The sequence below is a fragment of the Mus caroli genome, unplaced genomic scaffold, assembly GCF_978045245.1.
Source record: "Mus caroli unplaced genomic scaffold, Mus_caroli_1 scaffold_2, whole genome shotgun sequence".
NCBI lineage: Eukaryota > Metazoa > Chordata > Mammalia > Rodentia > Muridae > Mus > Mus caroli.
In genome coordinates this window covers 48,676,821-48,695,469 of record NW_028227257.1, presented here as the reverse complement: position 1 = coordinate 48,695,469, position 18,649 = coordinate 48,676,821, and the positions used below count along the sequence as shown (strand labels likewise).

The following is an 18,649-nucleotide window of genomic DNA, read 5'->3' as shown; positions in this document are numbered from 1 at the left end:
TCTTGTGAGTTCCAAATTTCTTAAAGGATGGATACATGTTATCACCACCTCACCCTAGACTGTTTCTCTGTGTAGCCCTGGCTGTCCTAGAATTCACTCTGTAGACCAGGCTGACCACAAATTCAGAGATCCACCTGTCTCTTTCAAGTGCTAGGATCAAAGACGTGTGCCACCACCATCTGACACATTATCACTTTTAAATGAAAAGGTGCTGGGGCTTTTGGGTGTACAAACCTCAGTGAGAGATAGGTGCTAGCACGTCCTTCCCTCCTCCTCGGGCAGAAAGACTAGTTAGGCACCCGGGTACACGTACTTACGCACTTAAGAAGACAGAAATTCCTTTAGGAGGACCACTGTTGGCTGGAGTAATCAGTGCTCTGTAAGCACCATGCACAGACCCACAGGCAACAGAGCCCTGCCCACATTCTTTCTCTAGTGAAGAATTCCCAGAATCTCCAGAACTCTGACTTCTCTATCCACAGCAAGTCCCAGAGGGCCCTGCTGTGATGGAATTCAGTACAGTGCCACTCCACTTCCTTTCCCTTGCTAGACACCTTCATTTATGGGACTCTCTGTCAGAGATGAGAGATACCCATCATGGGTATGCTCCATTACATCATCAGGGACCAGTGTCTTATCATGCTACCTCAGGCCTGGGGACCTTTTCTAGCGGGCAGAAATTCCCATGCAGGCAAGATTAAAAAACATGACTCATTATATCCCCTAGGAATAGAATCACTCAGATCCTACAGTCCATATTGTCCATAGATGCACTATTATACAGGTGAGTGCTGACATTCCCCCTACCCCTGCAAAAGGAAAGTCTGTTGGCCAGGACACATGTAGAGTGAAATTTTTTTTTTTTTTTTTTTTTTGGTTTTTCGAGACAGGGTTTCTCTGTATAGCCCTGGCTGTCCTGGAACTCACTTTGTAGACCAGGCTGGCCTCGAACTCAGAAATCCGCCTGCCTCTGCCTCCCAAGTGCTGGGATTAAAGGCGTGCGCCACCACGCCCGGCTGTAGAGTGAAATTTTTTACACCAAAGCACTCCTGCCCAATATGTCAAGATCTCTCATCTGCTTTAATAGTAAAATAACACTCTATAATTAGTACAGTCTCAGGGATGACACATAACCATGTGAGTATAACCATTGTGTATGTGCCCAAAGTCAGAACCCTCAGGCTGGGTGTGATGGCGTAGGGGATATGAACCTTTAATTTCACTCCTTAAGAACTCCATTGAAGGGGCTGGAGAGATGGCTCAGTGGTTAAGAGCACTGACTGCTCTTCTGAAGGTCCTGGGTTCAAATCCCAGCAACCACATGGTGGCTCACAACCATCCGTAATAAGATCTGATGCCCTCTTCTGGGGTGTTTGAAGACAGCTACAGTGTACTTACATATAATAAATAAATTAGTAAATATAAAAAAAAAACTCCATTGATTTGACAGGCATTGAATATTTATTAAAGGCCATGTTCAAGGGGAAAGCTTGGGAAAGCCATGTTCAAGGGTGCATTCAGCTAGCTGAGAATCACGTATATGATAGATGGCAATATGGTTTCATAATATTGGGGCTTTGTTTTTGTTTCGTATTTTAAGACAGGGTCTCTCTACATAACCCTGGCTGTTCTGAAACTCACTATGTAGACTAAGGTGACTTCAGACTCACAGAGATCTGCTTATCTCTGCCCCTGGAGTGCTGGGCTTAAAGGTGTGGTAACTAAGCTAGACATGGTGGTGCCCTCAGGAGACTGAGGCATGGGAGTTGCTGTAGGTTCAGGACCAAGGGCCCATCTCAAAGTAATACATTTACAAACCTGTGATGGTTAATCTTCATTGTCATTGACTGGATTTAGAATCACCATGGAAACATGCTTCTGGGTGTGACCGGGAAGGTGTTTCCAGAAGGGCTTGCTGCCGTGACTTACTTCTCTACCCTGCCGTGATGGACTGTCCTCACTCAGACTGTGAGCCACAGTAAACCCACCCTTCTTAAATTGCTTTTGTGCGAGACATTTTATCATATTGATGGAAAAAGTAATATAATAGCTAAATATGGGGAGCTTATAAGATATTAAGATCAAATGTTGATTAAAAACATAAAACTGGCACTCATAGATTTGGGGAGAAAATAAGTTGGTATTATGTTTTGAAGGTGTATTTCCTCTCTTCAAAGTCATAGATTGAAACTTGGTACCAAGGTCATGGTATTTGGATGAGACTCGACCATGGTGGTGCCACACTTCTGTACGGAGGTCACCCTCTCATAAAGAGGCTGAAGGCTAGTGAGATGGCTCAGCAGGTAGAGGCCACTTGCCACCAAACCCAGTGACTTGAGTTTGATTCCCAGGACTCCTATAGTAGAGGGAAGGCGCCAACTTCTCTGATCTTCACATGTGCACTGTGACACGTATGCACAATGGTACACATGCACAAGCACACATGCATAAATACACTGTAATTAAAAAAAAAAAGTATTCAGCCGAGTGGTAGTGGCACACGCCTTTAATCCCAGCACTTGGGAGGCAGAGGCAGGCGGATTTCTGAGTTCGAGGCCAGCCTGGTCTACAGAGTGAGTTCCAGGACAGCCAGGACTACACAGAGAAACCCTGTCTCGAAAAAAACAAAAATAAAATAAAATAAAGTATTCACCATAATATGTTTTATGGTGGCCCCCTGGATGGACCCTCCTCTGAGGTACTTTGCTACCCCACTTGTTGACCTTTTGTCAGCTTGAAACAGTTAAACAGAGATGGGGTCAGAGAGGGGCAAGCCTCTGGGAGCAGTTTGGATGAAAGGGGGACTAATGGGCCCTCCCCTTCACTCTTCTTTTTGCATTGTTTTGAGACTCAGAACTAAAACAGCCAGGTTGGAGCCTTCTGTGCATCCGTTAACCTGTCTCACCAGAAATCGAAGCTCAGTTTAACATCCTTCAGAACAGCTTGGTGCTTTGGCTGCTGCCACATTTCGGAGCTAGATGTGTCTGCTGCTGAGGGTGGAATCTGTATTCTCCTCTAACAATGCTGCTTCTGCCGCACCAATAAATAAATCCTAACAGGTTTGAGATAAGGATCCAAACAGGTGTGCAGAGCCAGGCCAACCCACAACTTTCTCAGAGGCCCTGATGACAGAATTGGCAGCGCTGGTCTGGTTCTGGAGCCTGTGCTTTGGAGGACTTGAGGTTGTGGGGACCTGACTCTTCCCCCTGACCTGTTCTAAGGCAGCTGTGTCTGAAGTATCCTTATTCTCTTTACCAATATTGTCTGACTTAGCTCTCTGCTAACCCTGGCCACCCCTACCCCCACCACATATAGTATATAAGATCCTATAATTCTTTAATTCTTTTTTCTTTTCTTTTCATCTATTTTTTGTTTGATGTTTTTTAAAACAGGATTTCTCTATGTATCCCTGGCTGTCCTGAACTGACTATGTAGATCAGGATGGCCTTGAACTCAGAGATCTGCCTGCCTCCACCTCCTAAATGTCAGGATCAAAAGGTGCATCGCCACACTCGGTTGGTATACTTCTTAATAAGCTTGCTTGGTATAAGAAAAGGTTTATATACTAGGTGTGGTGGTCCATGTCTTGTACTGAGGACACAGAGGCAGGTGAATTAAAAGCTAGCCTGGTCTACAGAGAGTTCCAGGACAGCCAGGGCTACATAGAGAAGCCCTGATTTGAATCCCCTCATCCCCCTCAAAAAGAAAAGGTCTGTGTAAGACCTGCCAGCCTCAGCTTTCATCCTCTCTCTCCTTTTCACCTTCTGGCACCTCCCAATCAGGACCCTGTCACTGAAGAATGACTGACTGGTCCAGATCACACAGGGACCAGACAAACATTCAACTACAGACCTCCTCCTATGTGAAGGGACTCTGGCCAGCTCAGGGGTGGAACACTGGTTTTGGCAGACCTTTCTGGTCTCTCCTATGTTCTCTGCCTTTCTGGATTACTTTCCTAAAGCTAGACACCAAGGTCTATTCCCTTATTTGGCCACTTCCTCCTCGTGAGGCTGACTATTAAGGTCCAACAATCAAAAGCCCACTTGGGCTCATATAATTAACTGTAACCTTTTCAGCGTGAGCAGGCTAAGCAGACCTTGAACATTTGTCATGACAGGTCTTATCGACCTGGATAGAAACATCTGTCTTGGCTGTAGTTGTAAGTTCCCATGGGAACTTAGCTGTTTTGGCTGCTGTGCTGACCTTATTCTCTAACATACTCCAGCTGAAGCAGGAGATGGGTTTTTGTGTTTCTTTTCCTTATAAACATAATGCTTATTATTAAATTTTGAGCCTTGATCAAAACCTTGTCTTGGCTTTGTTCATTTCCAGCCCTCCATTCAGGCGAAGCCTGTTCGTCCTCTAGCCGCTGGAGGGCTACAATTAACATGACCAAATTAAAAATGAAGCACCTCATCCTAACATGGGGTTTCCCTCTTACCTTTATAAATTACCATTTTCCTATGGGCCACATCTGTCTCCTCTCTATCCAGAGGCAGTCCTTGTCCTCTGGGGCAACACCCCTCCTCCCCTCTCTTGTTCCCATCCCTTTCTCCTTCATCTTCTATCTCTGTCTCTGATTCCCTGCCCTCTATTCCTCTGGATCAAACATATCTCCTTTGTGCTGAGAACTTGGTCTTGGGTCCTGTGACAATACTTTTCCTTTTATTATGTATGGGTTTTTCCCCTGATCACTTCCTTCCTCCTTATTATCCCCATGTTTATGTTTTTACCCTGTCTTTTAAACATTTTACTTATGGAATTTCTCCCTACACCCAAACAAACTGTTCCTCTAAGCTTCCCCAATGCCTCTCACCTGCCCGCCCGCAGCTCCCTTTGCTCCAATTGTTCTGACACATCTGCAATGCTGCGGAGCGGAGGGCTCTGCCTACAAGGGACCTTCATCCCTTTCTTTTTTTTTTTTTTTTTTTTTTTTTTTTTTTTTTTTTTTGGTTTTTCGAGACAGGGTTTCTCTTTATAGCTCTGGCTGTCCTGGAGCTCACTTTGTAGACCAGGCTGGCCTTGAACTCAGAAATCCGCCTGCCTCTGCCTCCCTTCATCCCTTTCATCCCAGGCCAGATACAATTCTTATGTTAGTCCTCTGTGTTCTCCTGTTTCCTTCCTACACTGCTCTGTAGCTCTCTGATGCTTCTGCTAGCTCATTTTGGTGCAGCACTCTTGGCTGTCGGACTAGGTACCATCATCACCCTAAATCAACTCTAGACTCATTTCCTTTCATGGTCTCATTGTCTCTCTGGCTTCTACTCCTCCCCTTCTCTTCAGTTTCCTGGACAAGCTCTCAGTCCTACTCTGACCACGTCATCTGCTTACGGTGCTATAATACTTTTCAAAACCCCACAGGACCTTCAGCAACCTTAAGCTAACTCCATCTAACAACAGCTCCCCTCAGCAGGAAACAGCTAAGAAAGAATCTACACTCCCACCCTTTTAGGGTTTGGACTGGTGACGTGTTTCCCCTTTAAAACAGCATTTGTGAGATTACAGATAATCTTGCTCCATCTTGGACTTTGCTGGGTTATCTGCGGAGACAGTCTGTTTTACCTTGGGTTGACAACTCTGGAAGGCTAAGTGCTGCTACAGTCATTTCCCCGCCCCTAAAGAGAGTCAAAGCCATCTTTTTGCTCTGCCGGACTGCTCAACTTTTCTCAGCAGAGCCTGCCCCCTGGCTGTGCAATTCAGTAAGCACACATCGGACAATCTGAAGGTCAGACACCTTTATTTTTTTGTTTTGTTTTGTTTTTTGCTTTGTTTCCCAGGCTAACCTTGAAGCTCCTGCAGCAGTGTCCCTGCCCTGCCCTGCCCTACACAGTATTGGATTATAGGCAGGAGCCTATAATCTCCTTCTTCTCCTTCTTCTTCTTCTTCTACGATTTATTTATTATTATGTCTAAGTACACTGTAGCTGTCTTCAGATGCACCAGAAGAGGGCATCAGATCTCATTACGGATGGTTGTGACCCACCATGTGGATGCTGGGATTTGAACTCAGGACCTTCGGAAGAGCAGTTGGTGCTCTTAACTGCTGAGCCATCTCTCCAGCCCCTGCTGGAGTCTTTTGTAGCAACTGAGCTGCACTTTCTCCTTTCTCCAGTAGCCTTTCCTGGACTCTTTTCATGGTGCCAAGCCTGGACTTTACTGTATGACCCACTCAATTCTGGGTCTTCAGCTGCCACTGAGGCTGCACCTTCACCAATGGTCTTTCCTGGCCTCTCACAGTGCCAAGCCTCAGCGGCTCTTCTTTCATGCCTTGAAAACAAGCACTACCTGAGCAACTCTTACATGTTACCAAGTCCAGCTGCCAGCACCAGGTACAGCCTTGGCCACCTAGGGAACAAGCTTCTCTGTGCTCTTAGGAAACATTTCCCAAAAGTGATGCTGGTCTCTTCTTAACCACTGCTAATTTCTTAGCTCTGGCTAACCAGCATAAACAAACAATCCCAGTAATACAAAGGTTTCACTTCAACGGTGCTGGTCTCTTGTCAATCATGGCTGACTCTTTAGCCCCAGGTGATGAGAATGACAGGTGCTTAATTCAAAAGAGCAAACAGCTCTGAACGTCCTAAAACTTCCCTCTGAAACTTCACATGCTGGGGCTCCATCCTCTGCATTGTTCTTGACATTATCTTCCAGGTTCCTAAAGAACATCCCACTGAGCCCTTAACACTCAGTCGATAGCCAAAGTTCTAAAAACACGGTCAGGTCTGTCACAGTAATACCCCACTACACTGGTACCTACTTGTCTTAATTAGGGTTTCTATTGCTGCAATTAAGCACCACGACCAAAATGCCAAGTTGGGGAGTAAAGGGTTTATTCAGTTTATACTTCCACACTGCCATTCGCCCACCATGGGCTGGGCCCTCCCTCCCTTATCAACCACTAATTGAGAAAATGCCTAACAGCTGGATCTCATGGAGGCATTTCCCAACTGAGGGTCCTTCCTCTCTGGTGACTAGAGCTTGTGTCAAGTTGCCATAGAACCAGTCAGGACAGACATTGTCCTCAGCTTGGCTTTGGGTCTAACGAGCAATAACGAAGACAATATCGTCTTTTACTCTCTGGTGATGCTGTCATTTAGATGCAAGGAAAACGGTGTGGAAACTCAAAAGTTTTTACTCTCTTAGAAGAGAGAAGAGAAGTGACTCATTGGAAGCCAAGGGCAGACGATGGGCTCCAAGTTGTTTCTAAGAGTCCTCTCTTTTCTGTTTTGTGAAGCACCAATCTATAGTGAATATGGCTGGCCTGATTAGTAACAAGATATTGTCATATATAATGGAGTATGACCTCCCAGCCTATGTCATAAAAGACACTGTTACCTCTGCCTGTTTTCTCACAGAACACCAGCTCTGGAGAACATCAGCTGCTATATTGTGGGGATACTTAGGAACCCTAAACAAACCCACATTTTGATCTGAGGCTTCCTGCTAATTGCCAGCACCACTCTGCCTGTCCCATGATATCCAGGCATGATGCTCTAACCTGTTATATCTTCATTTACAGTACTTCTTTTTTCTTCAATTTTTTATGTGTTTTGCCTGCGTGTCTATGTACCATGGGTGTGCCTTATGTCTGCATGTCAGAAGAGTGTCCTACCCTCTGGAATTAGAGTTATGGATAGTTGTGAGATCAACAAGTACTCTTAACCATTAAGCCACCTCTCTAGCCTAACTGTACCCTTAAGAAGACCCTAAGGTAGCCACGTGGTGCCACATGTCTTTAATCCTAGCACGTAGGAAACAGAGCAGGGTGTATCTCTGTGAGTTCGAGGCCAGCCTGGTCTACAGAGCAAGTTCTAGGACAGCCAGGACTACACAGGGAAACCCTGTCCAAAATAAATAAAAATAAATAAATTCCTGAGGCTAACCTTGACAGCTAAGTCACTCCTAATGTCCTTACTCAGAGCAACTGAGAATCACTAATAATTTGTTTAAACTTTCCTTTAACATAGCAATAAAAAATTAATATGGCCGGTGGTGGTGCACACCTTTAATCCCAGCACTTGGGAGGCAGAGGCAGGTGGATTTCTGAGTTCGAGGCCAGCCTGGTCTATAAAAGTGAGTTCCAGGACAGCCAGGGCTACAGAGAAACCCTATCTTGAAAAACCCAAACCAAACCAAACCAAACCACCCCCCCCCCAAAAAAAAAAGCTAATATGGTATTTCAGCACAGAAGCGACTCAAGCTTAGCAAGTTGTTCCTTTTAGAATTTGGTCAGCTCTGACGTGCTTACGAGGTTCCCTGTGCTGCTTGCTCTGACTCGTCCACCAGAAAACAGAGGGAGCCCCAGAGTGGTAAAACCCACAGTGATGTTCTCTGAAAACCCTCTTTACCCCAGAGAAGGGAAACTTCTCACTTTCCATTTTCATGTCATGTTTCTTATCTCACTTTTTAAAAGTAAATAGCTATCTTTAATCAGAAGTTTATTACTACAGTGCTAATATTCAATTTCTTTTTCAAATGTCAGCACAGACTATTGCTCAAATCACAAATGAACACCTTGATGAAATATTACATAGAGAACACACGTGACCACTCAAATCAAGAAACACTACCAGTTTCTGGGGCTCTGAGACAGCCCCCTGGGCAAAGTGCTTGACAACCTGACAACCTGAGTTTAATTCCTGGGACATAAGAGATGGAAAGAAGTAACTGGGAAGGATGGTTATCTTCTCATCTCCACTCGCCGGGGCCCAGAAGAAAGCTCCCCATCTCCAGATCTCTTTCCCTTCCTCCCCTTTCCCTAAGGTAACAGCACCTTTGCTTCTTACATTTGACATTAATATTGGGGAAAAAAAAAGGTTTAGAAACTGGGCCGTATGTAGCCCAGGCTGGCCTCAGACTACATAAGGAAGACAGCCTGACTTGGTCTCCTGCTCCTTCTCCCTCCCCTCCCAAGTGCTAGGATTCCAGGTATGTACCACTAAGCCCAGCCCTATAGTGCAACTTTGTAATTGCAGTGCTAAAGATTGAACTTGGGGCCTCGGGAATATTAGGCAAGTACCACTAAGCTAGACCCCAGCCTCTGAACTTAATACAGAATCTTATGTTATCGTTATCTCTTTTGCTTTTTTTTTTTTTTTTTTTTTTTTGAAACAGGTTCTCACTATATGGCCCAGGCTGGCCTCAAACTCACAGAGATCGGCCTGTCTCTCTGTCTGCATAGTTCTGGAGTTGATTGGAGGTATGTGCTAACAATTTGCATTTCTGATTTGATTATAAACGCCCTACTTGTGATTAAATTTGATACCATAGAGTGTCAGCAAGCTCACAATATGAAGGATGTGAAGGGTGAGAATTATATTTAAGAAACAAATCCAGGCATGGTTTGAAAAAGCTGGGGGTGGGTTTTCAGAAATCTATTGAAAATTCAATCTGTGCTGTCCCTTTTCTTCTCGGGATAGGGTCTTCCTACATAGCCCAAGGTAGCTTTTAACCTGGGAACCTTCTGAGTGCTGTAGGTACAGGCATGGACCACCATGCTTGGCTCCAGTCTCTGCCTTCTTTTGATTATGCAGGCAGAGGATAGTATAACTTCCTTGCCTATTCTCTTTTTGCCATGATGGAGCCTGAATCTAAGACTTCCCCTATTCGAAGGACTCTCTAATGGAGCTATATCCTCCTCTCCCTGTTCTCTGTCATTTTTAAATTTATCTGCTTTTAAGTAAGTTGCCTCATCATCTACATTTCTCTAAGCCTTGATTTCCATACTTTACAAATAAAGCTGGCTGGATTGGTTAAGGTTTTGTAATTAGTTGAAATCCCATATTCATGCTTGACTCCTCCGATTCTTCCTTGGCTTCGATTTTGGCTGAGGCTGCAGGAGCAGGAACAGGAGTGGGAGCAGGGAGTGGTGGCTGTCATTACAGGGGCAGCAGCCACAAATGTAGATGGATTAGCTAAGAGGGCCTCGTTCTTATCAACAAGAAGGGAGGTGTGTTCAGTTGCCAGGCATGGTGGCAAAAGTCAGCTAACCAGTCTGCAGATAACACCAGGAGCAAGAACACAGTTTCCTCTGATAGCAAGCATTCAGGCTTGTAGATCCAATGCACACCGGCTGGATGACCAGCCCTGGGTGGCGGGGGGGGGGGGGGGATGCTAAGTTCAGCAGTAGGGCTTTGATGGCTCTCACTTTGTCTCATCTACCTTGTCTTTATTGTTTACACATAATTCAGAATTCCAATGATGTCTGAAGATTTTAGCTTAAAGCCTAAAAGGAGCTCTCCTCAGGCCCTAGCCCAGTGATTTGGGTCGGCATAGTGGCTACACACGGGACAGAGACAGTATGAGAGGCTGGCAGCATGCATTCTTACTTCAGCATGTGGCTGCCTGGTACTCTAGGGGGACCAGAAGAGAGAGTTGAATGGCCAGAAGTTACAAAGGGTTGTGAGCCATGTGGAAACTGGGAATTGAATCCTGGTCTTCTGAAGAGCAGTCCAACTCTGTTATGGACATTCTTGATTTTTGTTAGATCCAGTGTGTGTGTGTGTGTGTGTGTGTTCCTGCAGAAGCTGGAATTTCAAGTTAGGAAATAAGGTTTCCAGAGTTAATCCTACATTGTGGGGTACTAGTTTGGAGCAAGTATGGGAGTGTTTTTCAGCATTCACAAGAGAAGCTCAGGCCGGAACTATTAGTGAGGGAGTAAGTTAGAAGGTAAGAGGGCTGTTATTCAAGGGACATTAACTTCTCCCAAGAAAGGTACTTAGGAAATTGTGAGAAAGCCTCAGTCACTTAAAATTGAGGGACTGAGGGAATGCTTCAGGGGTATATCTGGGTGGAATATCCAGGGTTAGGGCAACCTGAGGATGTTGGGAAGGGCAAACGATTTTTTAAAAAAAAAAAAAATCTGTCTTCTGTAAAAACTCAGGGGTCTGGAGCTATGGTTCAGTGATTAAGACCATTTGCTGTTCTTGCAGAAGTCTGGGTTAGGTTCCTGGGATCCATATGGGGAAATCCCTCGATTTCTTCTGCTCTCAGTGACCATCAGGCACACACCAGGGTCACAGACATACATGCATGAAAAATGCTCAAACATATTAAAGAAAAGCAACAACAACAAAAACCCCCAACAACAACAACAACAACAACCCCAACCAACCTAATTTCCAGGCCTTCATACTGCCTTCTTCAGGAAGGGGAGTAGGTGAAGGATTTAGAATCCACCTCCTCCCGCCAGTTGCCATGGAGACAAACCTCAGTCTTTTCATTCCTTCTGGTACTGGGAATGAAGTCTTAGCACAAAGGAAGAGACGGTGCTTGTACTGTGTGGACTGTAGTGTGGCTCCTACTGCAGCTATAGAACCAGACCGGGGGACAAAGGCTAAGGTTAGTCGCAGCTCAGTCCTTCCTTCTGCTAACAATTCTAGTAGTTTCGGGGGCTCTATTGGGCGGGAGGACGGAGTGATTCGTGAACAGAGAAGAGAGAGTAGACTCCCTGGAGTTCTAGGGAATAGGGGAGCAGCTTGGCCACCGCTCTCGTGGACGCACAAGGGAGGACGCCCCTCACTCAAATCCTTTGGGCCCCTCCACGATCGCTTCCTGCCTGCGCTGACCCCGCCTTCATCCGTCCTGAGTGCCTGTCGTTGGATGGTGGCGCGGTCTCTTCGGCTGGAGTCTGGGAGCCTATTGGACAAGGCCTCTGGAACCCGCCCCTAGCCAGCTCGGATTGGCTAACTGCACGTTGGCGCAACGGAAGAGGCGGCAGCCGGCGTGCGCCTGCGCTCCAGCGGGCTGCGCGGAGGCGGCAAGGCGGCGCTGGGGGGCTGGCTCGGGCGGCAGCGGCGGCTGTTGCGGATGGGAGCGGGCCGGTTTGGCGCGCCTATGGAGCGCCAGGGCAGGGCTGCCGCCACCTCAGCCGCGGTCGGCGAGTCTGCGGACTCGGAAGCGCGGAGGCGGGACCCGCTGAGGCGCCGGGCGAGTAGCGCGGCGCCGTCGGGGTCCGGGGAGGCGGAGAGTGTGAGACGGGAGCGGCCCGGCTCTCTCGGCGGCTCCACCTCGGCCGGCCGCCCGCGCGCCGAGGGCCTCCGGAAGAGGCGGCCGCGTAAGTCCCCGGCACGGTCGTCGTTGTTTGCGCGCCCGCGGTGCCCGCGCGAGGGCTCCCCGCCACTTCCTCCCTGTCCCCTGGGGTGTTCTTTTCCTGAGACTCCCTCTTTTTTCTTGAGAAGGCTCCTCCTCTCCCAATTCCCTTTGAATCATCCATCGCGCTCACAACTGAAGCCTTTTCTATGGTGATTAATTTGGAGGTTACTAGAACATGCCCCTGAGGCGCAGCAGGCCCAAAATTCGACACTGGGCTCCGTACGCTTCTAAGCTTTGCTCGCTTTTCTTCCCGAGAGAATTCAGGTCATCTCGCATCCAGAGGTTTTTCCCCCGTTTCCCTTCCTAACGGAATTCCTCACGGGAATTCCGGTTTCAGCATAGCATTCTGGGCAGTAAAGCCTTTTCTTTGGAGGGGAGTCGACCTGTTCCTCAGTTACTCTTAAGCCTAGGGAGTTACTCTTTTCAGAGAATCGGGTTCTCATTACCAATTTGTGTTTCTTGTCTTGTGTGTTTTCTCCCCTTTAAAGCCTTTAGGGCTGTTGTCTAGCATCCACGACTACTGCTGAAAGTGTCAATTGTCCTGATACTGTAATAGGAACTTTTCAGCATAGCTGTCTGTGTTTTACATGTGGTTAAGACCTGGATATCAGATTACGGTATGAGGAAGGTAAATGCTGAGTGCAGGCAGGCTATGAAAATTATGGGAAGTGGCTTGATGTGTGAGGTCTGTTGGATAGTCCAGCCCTACCTGCTCACCCCCGACCCCAGTTGCTTTTATCGATGATTTGAGCGATTGGATGTAGCTCTGTTTTGCCGTGGAAGGTTTGGGGATGTATGTATGTATGCATGTATAGTACTTTATATCATTATATGTATATGTATATATATATATTTTTTTTTTTTCTTTTCTCGACTTGCAAGAGATTTGATAATACCAGCCACTTGAGAGGTGGAGGCAGAGGAATTTGAAATTTAAGACCCTGATCTAAAAGAAAAAAGGAAAACGGATTTTCAAAGTGTTCCTGGTGTAGAGTCATTTACTTGATAAATAACTTCCTTATTACACTTATTTATATTGTGTGTGTCTTGTGTATTGGTGTAGGTCAGAGGATTGGGGATGGAGCTCAGGTTGTCAGGCTTGAGGGCAGGTTTTGTTTTTTGTTTTTGTTTTTTTTTCGAGACAGGGTTTCTCTGTGTAGCCTTGGCTGTCCTGGAACTCACTCTGTAGACCAGGCTGGCCTTGAACTCAGAAATCCGCCTGCTTCTGCCTCCTGAGTGCTGGGATTAAAGGCGTGAGTCACCAGCCGGCTGAGAGTAGTCTGATGAATTACCCAAGTTGGCCTCGTCCTCAGGGCAGACCCTTCAGTGCTGGGTATATACTGTGCCAGTGCTAGGCTCCTCTTCCCCTTTCTCCTTTCTTTCAGGTGTGGGTTGGAACACAGGGCTTTGTACATGTGGTAAATGTTCTGTCTCTGAGCTCTATATAGTATCTACAGTCCAAGCACCTGAGTTTTGTTTTTGTTTTAAGACAATCTCATATTCCAGGATATCTTCTCCTCTAGCTCCCAAGTGCTGAAGTTATAGGCCTGTGCATCAAGCACTTGATTTCTTTTTTTTTTTTTTTAAACATTTATTTATTATAAGTACACTGTAGCTGTCTTCAGACACTCCAGAAGAGGGAGCCAGATCTCATTACAGATGGTTGTGAGCCACCATGTGGTTGCTGGGATTTGAACTCAGGACCTTCGGAGGAGCAGTCAGTGCTCTTAACCGCTGAGCCATCTCTCCAGCCCAAGCACTTGATTTCTAAGCAACAGAAAAACCTGAAGTTCCTTTGTGGGTTTGTATTACATTAACCTGAGCGTCAATGTTAGAGGGTTAATGTGACAATTAGCCATATGTAGATGATTATGTCACCCAATTTGCAGTGTTGTTTTTGATTAGTTGTGAGTCTGGCACAATTCAGCCTGATGAACTCCTGTGGTAGGTATGTGGTGATAATCTGTTTCACTGACCAGAAAAATGGTGCCCACTGACAAGTAGCTACTCTGCAATTGAGGAATTTAAGCCTTTGCGCTTTTCCTTCTATCTACTGGTTTTTGTTTGTTTGTTTTTTGTTTTTTGTTTTTTTTTGAGACAGAGTTTCTCTGTGTAGCCCTGGCTGTCCTGGAACTCACTCTGTAGACCAGGCTGGCCTCAAACTCAGAAATCTGACTGCCTCTGCCTCCCGAGTGCTGGGATTAAAGGCATGCACCACCACTGCCTGGCTCTATCTACTGTTTTATTGAATTGTTCTTTTTCTTTCCCCATTGCTTTAGACCAAAACAAACATGACTTGTGTATGTGTGTGTTCAAGGCTGTCTTGGGAAAAGTTATGACTAGCAAGTACTGAATGTAAAAAATGGCCTACAGGGCTGGGGAGATGGCTTGTTCAGTAAATTGCTTGCTTCAGAACCCAGGTAAAAAAGCTAGGGGTACAGTGGCTTGTGCCATTGATGGCCACATGGGAGAGCAGACAGATCCCTAGAAATTCACTGGCTAGTTAGTGTAGCCTACTCGGCAAAGTTCCAGGCCAGTGAGGCACACTAGCTCAAAAAGTAGAGGGCACCTGAGGAGCTACACCCGTGCACACATACAAATGAACATTAGTTTGCACCTGCACATTTTACATGCCTGGAGAGTTAGAACACAAGTTGCTGGGCCCAATTCAGTAATTGGATTAAGAATTGGGGAGGTGAGGCCCATGCCTGTAATCCCAGCAAGCCAGAGGTAGAGGCAGGCAGATTCCTGAGTTCATGACCAGCCTGGTTTACAGAGCAAGTTCCAGGACAGCCAGGGCTACACAGAGAAACCCTCTCTCAAAAACCAAAAAGAATCTGGCAGGTGCAAGCCTTTAATCCTAACACTCAGGAGGCAGAGGCAGGTGGTTATCTGTGTTCAAAGCCTACAAAGGGAGTTCCAGGACAGCCAGGGTGGTTACACAGAGAAACATTGTCTTAAATTAAAGAAAGAAAGAAAGAAAGAAAGAAAGAAAGAAAGAAAGAAAGAAAGAAAGAAAGAAAGAAAGAAAGAAAGAAAAAGAAAGAAAAGGAAGGAAGGAAGAAAGAAAGGAAAGAAAGAAAGAAAGCCCAAGAGAGAAAGAGAGAGAGGGAGGAAGAGGGGAAGAGAAGAAGGAATATGAATCTTGAGAGGTGTTTAAGACACTGCCTTAGCCAGGGCTACAGAGAAAAAACAGTTTCAGAAAACAAAAACAACAAAAATCAAAACAAAACCAAAAAAGCTGCCTTACAAATAAGTCATTCAGATCCAAGAGAAATTCTGAAAGACATTTGGGAGTGTTGTATTACTATGGTTTCAGAACTTTTTTGAAAGTACTATGTAGACAAAGCTTGAGTTTCTGTATTTACTTTTTGAAATTGTGTTTTATGTTTCCCAAGGTGATCCTCAGATTTTATGGTTAAGTGGTTAAGGATGTCCTTGAACTTCTGATCATCTTCACCTCTTGAAGGCTGGGATTATAGGTTGGGTGTTTTTTTTTTTTTTTTTTTTTTTTTTGGTCTCTATGGCTGCTTTGTTTTGTTCTGGGTCTTGAACTTAGGGCTTTTTGCATGTTAGGCAAGCATTCTATACACTGAACTACATCTCTTTTTCCTCCCTCCCTCCCTCCTTCCCTTCCAAGTTTAAATAAATCACAGACACTTAGTTACTTATTTGTATATTTACTTATTTTGTTGTGTTTGTATTTATGTGTATGTGAGGGCATATACGGGGAGTTCAGGGGACAACCTGTAGGAATTGTTTCTATTCTACTTGGTGAGTTGTGGGAATTGAACTTAGGTAGTCATGTTTGAAAATAGGCATTTGTACCCATTGACCTATCCTGCCAACCTCTGATTTCTGTATTTTTCTCTAATATGGTGTCTGATATTGGCCAATTTCTTTTCTTTGCTTTCTCTGATTGTATGACAAATCATGAAAGACTATTTCAGATAATGAATGTGCTGAAGAAACTGTTTCTCCCACTTCAGCTTTCAGAGTGCTAAGATTACAAACAAAGCCACCACTCCAGGATTCACACAGGATATTGGCTTGTTTGTTTTTACACCATTTGATCTTACATGTGGTGTACTACCCAAGGATTCCCTACTGGATGGAGAATGCAGATATTGGCTGTTGACTCCTTCCAATGGTATACTTTAGTTATAACTCTGAGAGAATCCACTGATAACTAATAATTTGTCTATTGGAAAGCCATCAGAGGTTAGAAACACTTGTTTTATTGTCTTATACTTCTCTTCTCTTCTCTTCTCTCCTTCCTTCCTTCTTTCTTTCTGAGACAGGGTTTCTGTGCACAGCTTTGGCTGAGCTGGAACTCACTGTAGATGAGCTTGCTTTGCAGTCACTGAGATCTGCCTGGCTCTGCCTCCTGATCAGAGGCATGTTGCCCCATGCTTAGGCAGTTGAAACTAGTAGGAGCTCATTTGTTTTGTAGCTTGTGGTCCTGGTTTATAGTAATGCTCCACCACACGTGTTAATTGAGCAGTGCGGTTTCCAGATTAGTGTCATCCTAGACTTCTGTATTACACGAGGCATGGGTAAGAAATGTAAAGTATTTTAAAATGATTTTAATTTGGGCTGGAGAATTTGTTGAGCAGTCAAGTTTGTTGCTTTTGTTAGAGGGTCTGAATTGGATTCCCAGCACACACATGGTGGTTCACAACTATCCCAGAGGATCTGTCTTGTCTTTCCAACTCTTAGGGTACCAGGCACACAGGAGGTGCACATACATGCATTCAAGCAAAACACTTGTATACTATAATAAAATCTGAAAACAAAACAAAACCCTATACTGAATTCTGAAAAAAAAAGCATAAATATTGTTGTATGTGTTTGGGCACACATGTGGAAGTCAGAGGACACGTTTTAGGAGTTGGTTCTCTCCTTCCACTTTGTGGGTCTCAGGAATTGAACTCACTTGTCAAGCTTAGTGACAAGTGCCTTTACCTGCCATCTTACTGGCCTAGAAGTTCTTTAAAGTTTTTAGATCAGGTAGTTGTTATATATCACAGGATGAGAAAATACCAAATAAAGACGATGTTAAAATTTTGGGAATTGGCCAGGGAGATGGTTTAGTGGGTAAAAGCACTTATGTATTGTGAGGAGTTTGCCTTGGGTGGAGAAGGCAGCTTCTATCCTCCTCTCCTCCCAAAGTTCTAGTGACAAACTGCAAAGTTCAGTCCCACAGAAGTTCACACTGATGAACCAATGAGTTGGTTAAGGTTACTTACAGCCTAAAGCAGCCACATTGCAAAGTCTGGGCTTAGCATGAATGATGGCTTCCTTAAGGCCCCTTCCCTAGAAGCAATCATCAGTTATAGCAGCATTGCACACAGATGACTGGGAGGAGTGGCTTGGTACTTAGGTGAGGGTCCAGTGACCCTCCCTACCCTCTTTCTGTGAGGGAATATTAGCAGTCTGCGAGCCCAGTTGTGATAATTTTTTGCAGGTGGAATGAGTGATGGCTCTTTGGTTCAGAGGACAGTGCTTATACAACACCATACAAACCTTACTACCTCAATTTGATCCTTAGACCCTGTCTCTACTCCAAGCCTTTTTACACTGAGATGGGAGGCAGAGACAGGAGAATCAGCCAGAAACAGAAACAATCCCTGTCTTACAGTGGAAGGAGAGAACCGACTTCTGGAAAGTTGTTCTGTGATTGAGGAGGGTGTGTGTGTGTGTCACACACATGCTGTGGCACAAGAGAATAACTAAGAAAGAAAATAAATTATGGGGGCTGGAGAGATGGCTCAGCAGTTAAGAGCACTCACTGACTGCTCTGCCAAAGGTCCTGAGTTCAAATCCCAGCAACTACATGGTGGCTCACAACCATCCCTAACAAGTTCTGATGCCCTCTTCTGAAGTGTCTGAAGACAGCTATAGTGTGCTTACATATAATAAATAAATACATTTTTTTTTTAAAGAAAGAGAGAGAAGATATGGTAAGACATTGCCTTAGCAATGTCTGTATAGTAGAGTATACAGTATGTAAGAAGCATGGGAACTCTGGGATCACAGCCCCCTTGTATTGTGGAGGACAAGCTCTGTCTCTGAAGAGGGCTCCTTGTATGCTAGAGCACATGGAGCTCTTTAGAACTTGATGGTTTTCAGACTCATTGACAATCACAGGACACCCTTCAATTTCATTAGTTTAGAAAATGAAGCTTTTTGTAGCTTGGCAATACTAATTTAGAAAAGGGGTTCCTTGGCTTTTGGAGAACATTGGTGTTGGCAGAGTAGAGCTGTTGTTTCATAAGTGTCCCTTTTTGTTTGGAAACCAAAAGGGCCTGCCTACTGCCCATCAGTGATAAAAACTTTTAGTGCTTTTGATCTTCAAGGGGTTTTCTACTTCATTTTTAACTAATTAAAAATCTTTTGTGTGTGCGTATGATTTGTGTATAAGTGCAGGCATGGGGCCTTGGCATGGGGGTGAAGGTCAGAGGACGGTCTTGAGTGTAGGTCCTTGTCTTCCATTTTGGTTGAGATAGGATCCCTTTGTTTGCTAGCTGGCTCATAAATTTCTGGGTGTTCTCTTG

General features: G+C 45.1%; 1 protein-coding gene across 5 annotated transcripts in view; it reads left to right on the top strand.

Moving 5' to 3' along the window:
• The first annotated feature begins 11,228 nt into the window (after positions 1-11,228).
• Pank2 (pantothenate kinase 2) overlaps positions 11,229-18,649 on the top strand; it is a 38,974-nt gene continuing 31,553 nt past the window's right edge. For 3 of the 5 annotated variants that reach the window (XM_021157020.3, XM_021157019.3, XM_085834042.1), the window contains exon 1: positions 11,733-12,054. In XM_021157020.3, the coding sequence (XP_021012679.1) occupies positions 11,808-12,054 (247 nt within the window). In that variant the 5' untranslated portion in view covers positions 11,733-11,807. Of the gene's footprint in view, positions 11,340-11,732; positions 12,055-18,649 lie in introns of those variants that run through there. The other 2 variants (XM_085834046.1, XM_085834044.1) reach the window with 2 other exon arrangements.